Source organism: Vombatus ursinus, unplaced genomic scaffold (genome assembly GCF_900497805.2).
Source record: "Vombatus ursinus unplaced genomic scaffold, bare-nosed wombat genome assembly UNPS02004691.1, whole genome shotgun sequence".
NCBI lineage: Eukaryota > Metazoa > Chordata > Mammalia > Diprotodontia > Vombatidae > Vombatus > Vombatus ursinus.
In genome coordinates this window covers 7,172,086-7,184,582 of record NW_020944469.1, presented here as the reverse complement: position 1 = coordinate 7,184,582, position 12,497 = coordinate 7,172,086, and the positions used below count along the sequence as shown (strand labels likewise).

General features: G+C 43.4%; 1 protein-coding gene across 2 annotated transcripts in view; it reads right to left on the bottom strand.

Moving 5' to 3' along the window:
- DACH2 (dachshund family transcription factor 2) overlaps positions 1–12,497 on the bottom strand; it is a 415,832-nt gene that overhangs the window by 83,239 nt on the left and 320,096 nt on the right. For both annotated transcript variants that reach the window (XM_027839863.1, XM_027839873.1), the window contains exons 4-5: positions 7,014–7,169; positions 3,377–3,549 (exon numbers count right to left, since the gene is read on the bottom strand). In XM_027839863.1, coding sequence (XP_027695664.1) covers positions 3,377–3,549; positions 7,014–7,169 — 329 coding nt within the window. The remainder of the gene's footprint in view (positions 1–3,376; positions 3,550–7,013; positions 7,170–12,497) is intronic.

The window sequence follows — 12,497 nt, the reverse complement described above, 5'->3', positions numbered from 1 at the left end:
TGACTCTGCCTAATTTATAGTATCCCTGTCAAAAAGAAATCAAATTTCATAGTTATGACATTTCTTTCTGAAGTCCTAAATGTTAACTTTGCTGATCACGCAGATTTCAATAGGATGCCTTCCTTCTAAATGGCAACCGTGAAACAGAAGGCATGATGACTTCATTCAAGTAGCTTATAAAACAATTTAGTCATACTAATTTAAAAGGTATTAATAGCATAGTATAAGAGTGACAAGAGTGCTGGGCTTGGAGCTGGGAAGATCCAAGTTCAAATACTACCTCTGACATTTAACAGCTCAGGACATAAGTGAGAAATGATTACAGTTTACCCAGTGGAGAGACTTCCCTATGCCGAGGAAATGAGACACTACCTAATTTGGAAGTATGCATTCACTTGAAGCCCTGCCAGTAAGTCAGAGATACTTTTATATTTTTGTATTGATGAAAAAAAAAAAAACAAAACTTGTGGCACTTATAAAAATTGTCAACTGAGGATGCTGACTTCTGGTAATTGCTGTTTGAAGGGCCCACCTAGAGTAGATGGAATTATGGCACCATCTGCCAAAAAGCACATTGGAAGAACATGTCGTTTTTGTGCTTTGCTCTTGTTTTTTAAGCAGCTCTCTACTACCCCACATTAGCACTGCCTCTTCAACTCACTATCTGAAAGCTTTGTCTGAAGGACCGAGAAGTTAAATGACTTGCCTAGAGTCACGTGTCTTTGTGTGTCTGAGGTGAGACGTGAACCCAGGTGTTCCAAACTCCAGCGCCAGCTCTCTATTCTGCCATGCTCTTTCTCATTCTCCAAGCACTATGCTATCCATGCAGACAGTATGGATGTATGAATCCTGGAGAGTATTAAATCCTTTAATCTCTAAATCAAAGAGGGAACAATTTACAAAGCTAATTCTCATTATTGTGTATGCTGTCGACTAAGACCTAAACCTCAGTGCCTGGATGCCCACTCTGGCCATTCCAAAGTGGAATGGGCTGCCTCATGGGGAAGTAATGGGTCTGTCCTCACTGCAGGTTCTGGTGGAACTCGATGGCCCCTGATGTACCACCTAAGGCTTTCATCCTGTGACTCCATGGCCCCAAAAGAAACGGGGAAACAGGCCAAATTTTGAGATCTCTTGTTGTTGGCCACTCATTTCAGTCGTCTCCAACTCTCCGTGACCCCATTTGGGGTTTTCCTGGCAAAGACACTGGAGTGGTTTGCCCTTTCCTTCTCCGGCTCATTTTCCAGATGAGCAAACTGAGGCAAACAAGGTGAAGTGACTTGCCCAGGGTCACCCAGCTAGGAAGTGTCCGAAGCCAGATTTGACCTCCAGGAGCCGAGTCTCCTGATTCCAGGCCAGCTCTCTATCCACTGCAGCGCCCCTTAGCTGCCCAAGTTCTGAGATGACAAGACTAACTGATGTATCCATTGCCCCTTCTCCATGTCCTTCTTCTAGATTGCCTCTTTCCACTAATGCAGTGCCCAACATCAAAACTGCAGTCATTTTTAAACTCTCCCTCCCCTCTGATAACCAAGAGTCCCCAAGTCTTACTGCTTCTGCAACCTATCCCTTCCTTTCTGGTCCCACTACCTCCCTCCTACCTACATCTCCTGATCATATCACCCTGTTCTCCTTCACTTACTCTATGCCCCAGTCAACTCAGTTTTCTCCAGATATTCCCTGAGCCTCTCCCCAATGAAGCCTTTGGTATTAGCACTTCTTTGCGCTAACTTGCCCTTTCTGTTATGTCAAATTTCTTTTTTACATTGCTCCCCAAAATTCCTACCACCACTTCCTTAGATGATCTCTCATCTTCCTCGATCCCCACAGCACTTCGACAGAATTGCATTCTCAGACTTAGAAGGGGTCTTCACGGCTCATCTGGCCCACTGCCTCACCCCACACAGCAATCCCCACTCTAGACTCTCTCCTACATCGAGCCTCTGCCTGAAATCTCCCAGTGATGGGAATTTCCCAGAAATAGATCCCCAATGTCTAATACTTCTTCAGGATCAAGATTAATATGTTACATTCCACTTTTGGTACATTTCTCATTTTCTCTAATAGTCTGTAAACTCCCTGAGGGCAGAGACTATGGCTTATTTTTACATCCTGCAAAATTTGCGTATATTCCTTGGTTCAGAGAATTTGTTTTCCCCTGGGGATATCTCTCCGTGCAACTGTGAGGATTTCCATGACTCTCCATACCTCTGACTTTTATCTTATGTCACCTTACTGGCAGAAGTAAAAAAATCTTTAACTGCTATTATCAATCAATGAACATTTTTACATGTCATAATGATGTTATGTTCAATTCTAGGCACCAGAATTTAGGCAGGACATTGACGTGCTAGACACCACCCAGGGAAAGTGATCAGGAGGCTAAAAGGCCTCAAGTATATGCCACGGGAGAATCGGCTGGAGGAAGTGGGCTTGCTTGGATGGCGAGGATTAGAGCTTTGGAGGGACGTGAGAGGGAGAATCAAGTCCTGTGGAAAAGGAGATTGAACTTGTTCTACAAGACAGAGTGGATAGAATACTGGATCCGGAATCAGAAGGCTCATCTGAGTTCAAATTCGGCCTCAGATACTTACTAGCTGTGTTACCTTAGGCAAGTCACTTCATCCTGTTTGCCTCAGTTTCCCTGACAGTAAAATGAGAATAATAACAACGCCTACTTCACAGGGTTGTGAGGATCCAGTGAGATAATTACAAAGTACTTAGCACAGTGTCTGGCACACAGAAAGAGCTACATAAATGCTTACTCCTTTTCTCTTCCCTTTCCTTCCCCCAGAGGACAGAACCAGGAGTAATGAGGGAAAGAGGCAGATTTCAGCTTGAAGTCAGGGAAAAAACTTCCCAGCCACTAGGGCTGACCTCAAATGGAAAAGGCTGTTCCTGAAGGCAGGGAGTTTAGCCTTCCTAGGAGTCCTCAGACAAAGGCTGCATAACTTAGGTATATTGTAGAAGATACTCTCAGTCAGGTAAAGGTTAGATTAGATGGTTTCTGATGCACCATCCACATCTGAAAATCTGTGACTCAGCTGGACTATCCTTCCTGTACAAAGATAATGCCAGTGACCTCACCATGCACTTTGAGTTCTTCCCATAATGTGAATGGATCTGTCTTAATCTATCTCTTCTCTCTCACCTGGTTATCCCCATAGCCAGTCTCTGGCGATGGAATACACTGGCTCACTCAGGAACCATACCTCGTACTCTGAACAGCACCAAGTGCTAACTGATTGAGCCAGTGAAATGGCACTCCTCACATGTCCAATTTCCTTTTTAGTTACTGACCATGACTAGTGTGCATTTATTCCTCTCACATGATTTCCCCCAGCATCATCTCCTAAGTCCCAATGTTGCTTTTTACCTTAATGACAGAAGCCTCTGCCCTGGTGAGAGGGCTATGCATCTGGGCTGCAGCAGCCATGTTGGCAATAGTATTGAGGTGGTTCATCTGATTCATCGCCATGGCAACTGATGCAGGAGGCAAGGTGACAGGCAGCAGTGGATGAGGCATCATCATAAATGGCAGGTCAAGCCCTAAAAGAGAAAGGATGGTAATATTAAAAGTGTTCATCTCAGTCAGGTAAAGCAAAATCACATCCAACATCTTTCTAAGTAATCATAAAAAGTTGAATCTAAAATTATCTCATTGCCTTTTAGCCACTAGACTCTAGCCCCTTGGCTTACTGATGGAACTCATGAAATACACATTGCTTTACAATAATAAAACTAGTCTTTTTTTTTTCTTTTTTAAAAGTAAGACTCATTTTCTTGCCCAACAAAGAAAACTGACCTAAAAGGCAAATTTAGTTTAGCCCCTTAAAGAAACTAATCTAGGTCTCCTTCCAATGCACATTAAACAAATGAGCTCCATTCCTTTTGATCCTAACAGTGTTGTGGGCAATCGTTGTTAACCTTTGTTTTTACTAAGTCTAAGAGCAAGGACTCCATGCTTGGAGCTTGAGGGTCCAGCCAATCAGAACACAAAATGAGTTCTGTCCTTTGGTTACAAACCTCTGAGAATGGGCGCTTTGACCTTTAACTCTAACAGGACTAATGAGAAATGTTCTTCTAGAGATCACGGCTCAAAAGGAAATGTGAAAATGTCATGGTGGCAGACAAAAGGCGCTTTTAACAAGCCCACCCTCGCCTCCTGACCAAGAAAACGAAGCAACAAATTGCAAGAGCTTACGTGTCCATCTAGTGAAAGGTTCACCTTTCAGTGTTTAGACAATACCAACTGCTCTTCTGCATATAGTTCTACAGAATCTCCATTGGCTTGTATGTGTAAAAAAGTGAAAAGAAATCTTAGAGAATGTTTCCCTGGCATCAATAACTTCTTTTTATTGCTGTCATAGACATCCTCATGACAAATCAGCAGCCCAAATGTTCAAGCAGCTCACCCCTCCTCACCTTATGGGTGGAAATTTCTTGAGGAGAGGCTCCAGAAAAGGTAACTTCACATTCTGAGATGGCAAAGTACTGAACACAAGTAAGTCATGGCATTTTCAAGCATACCTTAAACCTCTGCCTCTCAGTTAACTGCAATGCTGCGAATAGAAGCTTGACTTTGCTCAGGAACCCAAAAGGAAGCAACAATCTTCCACTCCACCTCTAGATCTGTTTTGCCCCAAAGTCTTTCTGCAACAGCTCTATTCGACAAACCAAGTTTGTATGGGCTCCACCCAACCACTCTTGTGACATTCCAGCATCCCTTCTACTCTCTCACTCAACACACCACCACACTCAGAGAACAGGAGCCGCTGTCTACAGGAAATCCCCCTCACTATATTCACTTATACAGACTCTTGTGGCTGGGGTAGGAAAGGCAGGGTAAATTTTGTTTTGCCCCCTGCCCGATTTTCAGAGATCTAAAACCCTCAGAAAGAAAGGGGTGGGGGAGTGAACACTGCAATGCCACATACCAACAGTGCAGACATGCCAGTTATCATATGACAGAGCAGTGGCAGTCTTAATTAAATGAAGGACACATCAGTCACTAGCATCTCTAGGAAAGACAGTCTTGAAATATACCATTGTCAAAAGCCCACAAGGATCAAAGCAGACCTAGAAAGCTGGAATTTGTACAGACCTCAGAAAATGAACCTTCTACCTATTTCCTGTGACACCATGTCCCGAGGGTAAATGACCACACTGTAATACCAGGAAACTATTTGAGACTTCCTTCCTTTGGCATTCACTCAAAACTCACTATCTTCAAATCTTTTAAGGGGCCATCTATGAGACCCAACTTATCTGCTATGAAGTATTTCTTCTGTGATAAATAAATCATCAAAGATGTCTCAACACTGAGCTTTTTCTGTTACTGCAATGAATCACAATGGCCTTTCTTTTTTTCTTTTTTTTTTTTTTAAACTAATAGTTTGCCTGACTTTGTCCTCAAATGCTACTGACATACCCTGGCATTTCATGCTTTCATCACCACACAGCATATGCTGCTCTAATGGTCTGCTGTACAACACAAATGAAGTTAATCATTGATTATCTTTCTCCTTACCCTTCATACTCAACCTAAGGACAACTTTCAAACGATAGAGAGAAATTTCCTACTTGGTGATATCATTTGATACCAAACCCAGCATACCACTCGACTTTCATGTTGGTTACAAGTTGATCTATATCGGCACAAATACAAATGTGGGGGGAAATCTAGTCCCCCCCTTACATCGAACGATACGAGCATTTCCTGTCTGATACATGTACAAGCCTTTGTTCACTCTACATACCTCCCTTACCAGCCTAATAATCTTTCCTCATTCTCCACAAAGTGTCAACATCACCCAGACGCCATCTGGCCACATCAAGTCGAATGCCTACTTAAAGTTCAATTGACATGCAAACTAAATGCAAACTACAAACAGAATTTAACAGCACATCAACAATTTTAAGATCTAATTCATCAAACGTTTCCAAAGACCATGCAGCGGGGCATAAAAGGTACATGTGCAAATTCTGTGCCACAGTGCCCACCCCTCAATAATCTATAATGTCCAAGACTCTAAAAGTGACCTTGCACAGCAAGCCAACAGTGAACCCCATGTGCACCCCTCATGCAAAGTAGATGCAAATTTAGAATTATATCCCAAGCTGAAAACATTAAACCAAGAACCATCAACAGCACATCTCACTCCAGCAATCTGTCTCATTTTAGTTATATGCCAGAAATGTTCTGAAGCCTTAAGAATATAGGCAAGAGAACAAATCCTTATTGTTGAAATCAACAAGATGTATTATCACTCTCCTACCAACTTCAGGGTCATCCTGCAGACCCCTAGGGAAGAATTCATTTCTTAATGCTGCCGAGCACCTGGGGTCACCTCTGTGAGCGACCATACCTTTGCTGTATATTCCCTGAGATCTGAGATGCTGACACAGCTTAACATTAAATATTCCTCTGTTGCCTGTCAATTTCAGTGCTCCAGGAGAGAAGTCAGTGTCAGACAAAGTAGAAAGGGAGCCATCATCTCACTGGTTTCTTATTTGTAACCAAAATGGCATTCTAGGAAAGCAACATATATAAGTCTGAGCTCATTGCTAAGAGTTTAAAATCATCTAGAGTTAGGGCAATAAATCTTTGTGGGATCCCAGACCCGTCTGCCAGTCCAGTGAAACCTACAGGTCCCCATTCAGAATCATGTTTTTAAATCCATAAAATAAAATACAAAGGATTACAAAGAAAACCAATTGTATTAAGATACAGTTCTCCAAAAATATTTTTAAACGTGCTCACCAGCCCTAGCTCAAGAACTCCTGGTCTAGAATCTGAATCCCTCTATCTAGTTACTGGCCCCTCTCCACATTCCATTCCATCACCTCTTTAAAAGGTGACCCCTCTTACCAAAGAATTCAAGATCTTAAATTTCTTACTGAAAATAACGATGGGGCTACTACTACCCACCCAAGCAGTCTAGTAGATTGGGAGGGGCAGGGAGGACAGAGCCTTTCTCTTCCTTCTCTTTTAATAAGGACAACATACGTACTGTTGGTCAGCAGGTGATTTTGCTGGAGAGGATTGAGTGGATGGGCACTTCCAAGGCTGGCCTGGCCTGGCAGCGTGGCATGGCCCACATTGGGCTGGGATCCTGGAGTCATAGGAGACTGCATCTTTTCCTTGTCCCAGGAGGACTCACTTCCACCTGAAAAACAGCGTATGAAAGACCTTAATATAGCAGTGATCCCTGAAGAAGCCTTCTGTTTCAGATTTGCAGCAACGAGTGTTGCCTCCAACAGAATCAGTACTGACTTATGGAAGTTGATTTTAACACTGCTTTCAAGAGCAGCCGATGACCCTTGGATAGGAGCTACCTCTGGGAATGTGGAAGCAGTCATGCTGTGAGCAGGGGCTCCTCTAACAGCTGGTCGAGCCAAATCTGTCACAACAATAAACTGATTGGAGGGTGGGGGGAGGGAACAGTACAACAAATGCCCACCATTTTTTTGAGCAGTTTCCTAAAGAAGAGTAGAGGAAGAAGTGCACTCAGGGTGCAGAGGGGAACGAAGAAGACCTTGATGTCAAACCTAAATGGACAGTATAAAAGAGGAAGGCCCAGCCTTTTGTGGTTCCCAGATGCAGGCAATCTCTTCATCAGCCTCGTCCCAGCTAGGCATCTTTCTCTCTCTATACAAAAAAATAATACACTGTGACGACCATTAAAAGGCGGGCTCCTGTTTGATTTTCCCCTTGCCTTTGATCACCAACACGACACAGCAAAGTCAAGTGCATGTGGGTACACAATCTCCTGCATCCTCATAATGGCTTACAACGACATGGCCATTCAGGCATTACTTAGCATTCTCTGGGTAGAAACGTAGGAGTTCAAACTCAATCTACGGGTGAACAAAGGCAGTAGTAACCAAAGAAACCTTTCTAGGGCTATCCATTTGCAATGAATGTTTTAGACCAAGTGGAGAAGCTCTCCAATTAAACTCTCCACAAGAGACACTGAGTGCCACTCTATGGCATGACCAACTGACTGCTGTGTAGGTGGCGCCAGCTACCTGCTTGATGCGCTCAAATCACCCAGGTGAGGAGGCCCACCTCTCAGCAGGGTGTCTGCCTAAATGACAGCTTCTCCAGCCGGGAACATTGTGGTCTGATTCATCTCCGCTCATAATATGGGGAGGGTAGACATTGGGCCTGATCTCTTTGGGGATTTGCAAAAAAGAGTTTCTAGGCTAACCAGGGAGAGAGGTCTCCAGATCTGCCTGAAAACCTTTATCCATACTTCAGAAGCCGCTTAAGCAGAAGGGTTGCTAGTGCCTTCCCCTTTCCCCACACAGCCTTGCTTAAATACGCATTTTGTGGGTCACTTCCCTGAGATAGGAGGCTTCTGGTGAGGTTTATGCTATAAACTGGGGCTGGGATGATCTTCTAGTGTGCTAAAGCTGATCATTCAAGTAAGTTCTGCCAGAAGCCAATCTAATGCACTTATGGGTGGCCTGGGAAGTAGATAATTTGGTTTGAATTACATGAGTTACAATTTAGGGACACAAGTCTTTCCCACATCGTGGTTCAAGCTAAAATTCATCATTAGCTGGGAATGCTGGTTGGGATGAGCCACTGCTCTTCAAAAGGGAGCAGTTTTATTTTCACTTTTTCTCCAGATGTTTACTATGGCGCAGTCACTGCTTAAGTGTAGGGAGGCAATTTATGGTTGGCATATTGACATAATTTAGCATTCACAAATTTGAAATTCCAATTAGAATCAATAAGACAGAGTTTTGTGCAACGGAGAGGAGTGGGGGAAAAAGCTCTACCCTCATAAAAGAAAAATGAAAGCGCACTGCAAAACTGAAAAGTCCTTAGGCTAACACTTGGCCAATAAACATGATTAATACTGGAAAATGCACAAATGTTAAAGATCAATCACTGAGTAGAAAAGGAATCCCGCCATCATTTTAGCTCTGGGTCCAAGTTATGAATTGCCTTCCCATTACGGAACTCTAATTTGTAAAATGATGAGCAACACACTGGCAAAGAAAGCTCTATTTAGATGATACTAAATTATACTATATGATATAATGCAATGTTGCCCTGTCCCAACTGCAACAGCATCAGGATTGGAAATTGACTATCCTGAGACCAAGTTCAACATCCACCATTAGCCCTAAGTAAACAGGCAGCCTCCCATGATGTATCGTGGTTGGGAGTTGGAAGGAGTGAGATTGGCCGTCCCAGAAGCCTAGCCCGAATTGGGTCCTAGGCCTTGCTTTTGTCCTCCTGTTGATGACCACTGCCTTTACACACAACAGCGCAATGATAATGAGAACGGGAGAAGGACCAAGGTGGCTGACAAAATGTTACCTAAGGTCAGATGAGCAGTAAGTGCGTTTATACATGCCGTGGCCTACTTCAAAATGCTTCCTGACCAGTTAATACTCAGTAATTCTATTCTGTGTTACCACTAGGGGGTCAAAGATTCCCATTTTCTGGATGCAGAAACCGAGGTAAAAAGTTTAACTGAGTTGCAGGGTTTCACAGTGAGTGAGGAGAAAATCCTAAAAAGAGCCCCAGCCCCCTATCCTCTCAGGCCCAGCCTGATGCCTTTATCCAATTTGGGGAGAAATTATGTGGAAACACACTGTGGTTACAACCAGAAGTAGAAATTATTTTTAAGACTTTTGCTGGAAAAATGTTTAAATTCACAAGTATTGGACTTTGGTATGGAAAAAGAAAGGATCAGTAAGCCACACCCTAGTGAAGTATAACAAACTAAACTCATTATCTGAAAATATGAAAAGCAATACTGATGATACCCATCTATGTGGGGAAGAGCAGCCTCCAAAACGCAAATCCCACCAACTAGGAAGCGCATCTGGCCTGGACACAGCTGCCATTTCAATTCAGGGGGAGTCTGGCATCTCCCAGGGCCACAAGATGAGTGCAGAGTGCCAACTAAGGTGAAAAGGAGGCAATTACACGGAGGCCATGAAAGCTCCACATTCTCTCTGAAGTACTAGGATGTGTGTGGGAAAAGGAGACAGCCCTCAGGGAGGGCTAGACAGTTGGGACAAAAGAGGAAGAAAACCCCATGTTACATCAGACTTCTATCATCATTACCTCAAAACAAAAGATAATTAAAGCAGGAATGCTAGAGGCTTACAATTGATAATGTTAAACCATATAATGGGCCTGGAATTGTAAATGACACTTCAAATTAAAAAAATTAAAAGTTGTAAATGATATGCAAACATGCATGCAAATGATCCCCTGGCTGCTTCCCCTACCCCACTACCCCATGAGACCTTGCATTAAGAGGTCAATATGGGCCCTGAAAGTCAAAGCTGTGGGATGCGAGGCAATGTCAAGTCCATGCTTGGCCAGGGCTCACTTGAGGGCCTTCATTGTTTTCGGGGATAACAAATACTTGTCTTCTGAGGAGAAAAAGAATTCACGTGTTAATGTGGGGAAATTCATTCGGGCTGAAAGGTCACATAAGCATTAGTCTTTTGATGAGTTCTACTGGCTAAAACATCACGCTAATATGTTCTGCTCCATGACCACAGGCTGTATTGGTCACTTAAGCCAGATGACCCAAAGACGTATGTGGTTGGACCGGGTGAGAACGGCTGGGTAGATCAACACAAATTCATCCCCGTGGTTGAAAAATCAACTTGTTGTTCAGGCGTGTCTGACTCTTCATGACCCCATTTGGAGTTTTCTTGGCAAAGATACTAGAGTGCTTTGACATTTCCTTCTCCAGTTCATTTTACAGATGAGGAAGCTGAGGCAAACGGTGAAATGACTTGCTCATGGTTACAAAGCTAGTAAATATCTGAGGCCAGGTTTGATTTGAGATCTTCCTGACTCCAGGCCCAGTGCCCTATCCACTGTGCCACCTAGGTGATAAGTAGATAGTAACATCTAAATAGATAAGGAACAATGCCTGCTTACTATAAATGCTTCACACAGTGTAGCTGTTAAAAATTACTTAAAGCTGAAATGGAAATGACAAGGTGGCCAGATTTAACGAGTGACCCTTACTTAAGATATATCTTACAATCAAAAGCTAAGTGTTCACTCTGGGTTTATTACAAGAAAATAAGCTGAACTCACACATCAAGCCCAAGGAATAGCAAACTCAAAGAGTATCCCCATCTGTTCCTTTCTAAACAAAAATGCTGCAAGAGGTGAATGTTCCCTGAGGGCCACTTTAAGCCTGACCATCACTGGTGTTGAGTTTCTAAGATGAGTTCAGAGAATCAGCTCACTCGCCAATTATGCCAAGCAAAGCATGTGTGTGTGAGGTCGGGCTAACTGGCCTGCTCACTGTGACAGCTGGGAACTTGGCCCCAGTGGCCATGGCTGGATTATTTAACAGAGAGTGTTATCCCAAAATGGTGACAGGAAATGGTAACATTCTTCTTCCCATGGCTTCCCATTTCCAAATGCTAAACTGGGCTGAGTAAATCTGCTGTGGCTGCCACTGCTCAGGAAGGAAGATAAAGATCACATCAACTCCAGAAAGTGGTTTTCTGCATCAAGACCTAAGGATAGTTTTTGGTGATGAGGCATCTTTTAGGGAAATGAAACTCATTCCCTTCTAGCTTAACTAAGGAAAGCGCCTCCCAAAATGATAGAAGCCCAAGGCACTGTGGGTCTCATCTTAGCAGGGTCTGAGTTTGTCTTCCGAGCCCTAAGAGTGTGTGGTCTGTTTAATGACCATCCCATTATCAAGTGTCTTGGCAGGAAATGAGCAGATAAGCCAACAGGGCTAATTTCTTTCTCTGTCGTGTGCATTCTGGTAACACTGAATATCAATTGTTGAGAATAAAGGTTAATAAATGTTAAAGGTTCATTTTAAAACCAAAGATCTAAAGCTGTGAAGCAATAACTTTCTCATGGCAAGAATAAGAGAGAGTGGGAGACTCTATCGTTTCCTATTATTTTCAATGTCTCCTTTCACAGGATAGTGACCCTAATACTCCCAGGGCTGCCACCCTAGATCAGGCCCTCCTCACTGCTTGCCTACACTGTTGTTCTAGACTTCTAATTAGTCTCTTTCCTTCCAGTCTCTTGCCTCTGATCCATCCTTCACAGAGTGGTCAAATTGATAGTCTTAAAGCACAGGTATGACCAGGTCACTCCCCTGCTCAAGAAGCATCAATGGCTCCCATTGGCTCTAGGATAAAACACAAACTCCTCGGTTTGGCATTTCAAGCTCTTCCTAGTCTGAGTCCAGCCCGCTTCTCCAGACTGAACACACATTACTACTCTTTCTGCACCGGCCAAAGTGGCCTAGTAGTTGTTCCCTGTACTTGGCGCTATACCTCCCCATGTCTGGATGACACACCCACCTCATCTCGGCTTTGTTGAATCTGTAGCTTCCCTTGGGATTCAGCTCAAGGACCATCTCCTACATGAGGCGCATCCTCATCCTCACAGTAATTGGTGCCTTTTCCTATCCAGAAGTCACCTTGTATTTCCTTATCTGTGTACACACTGTTTTCTCCCCAAAAGAATG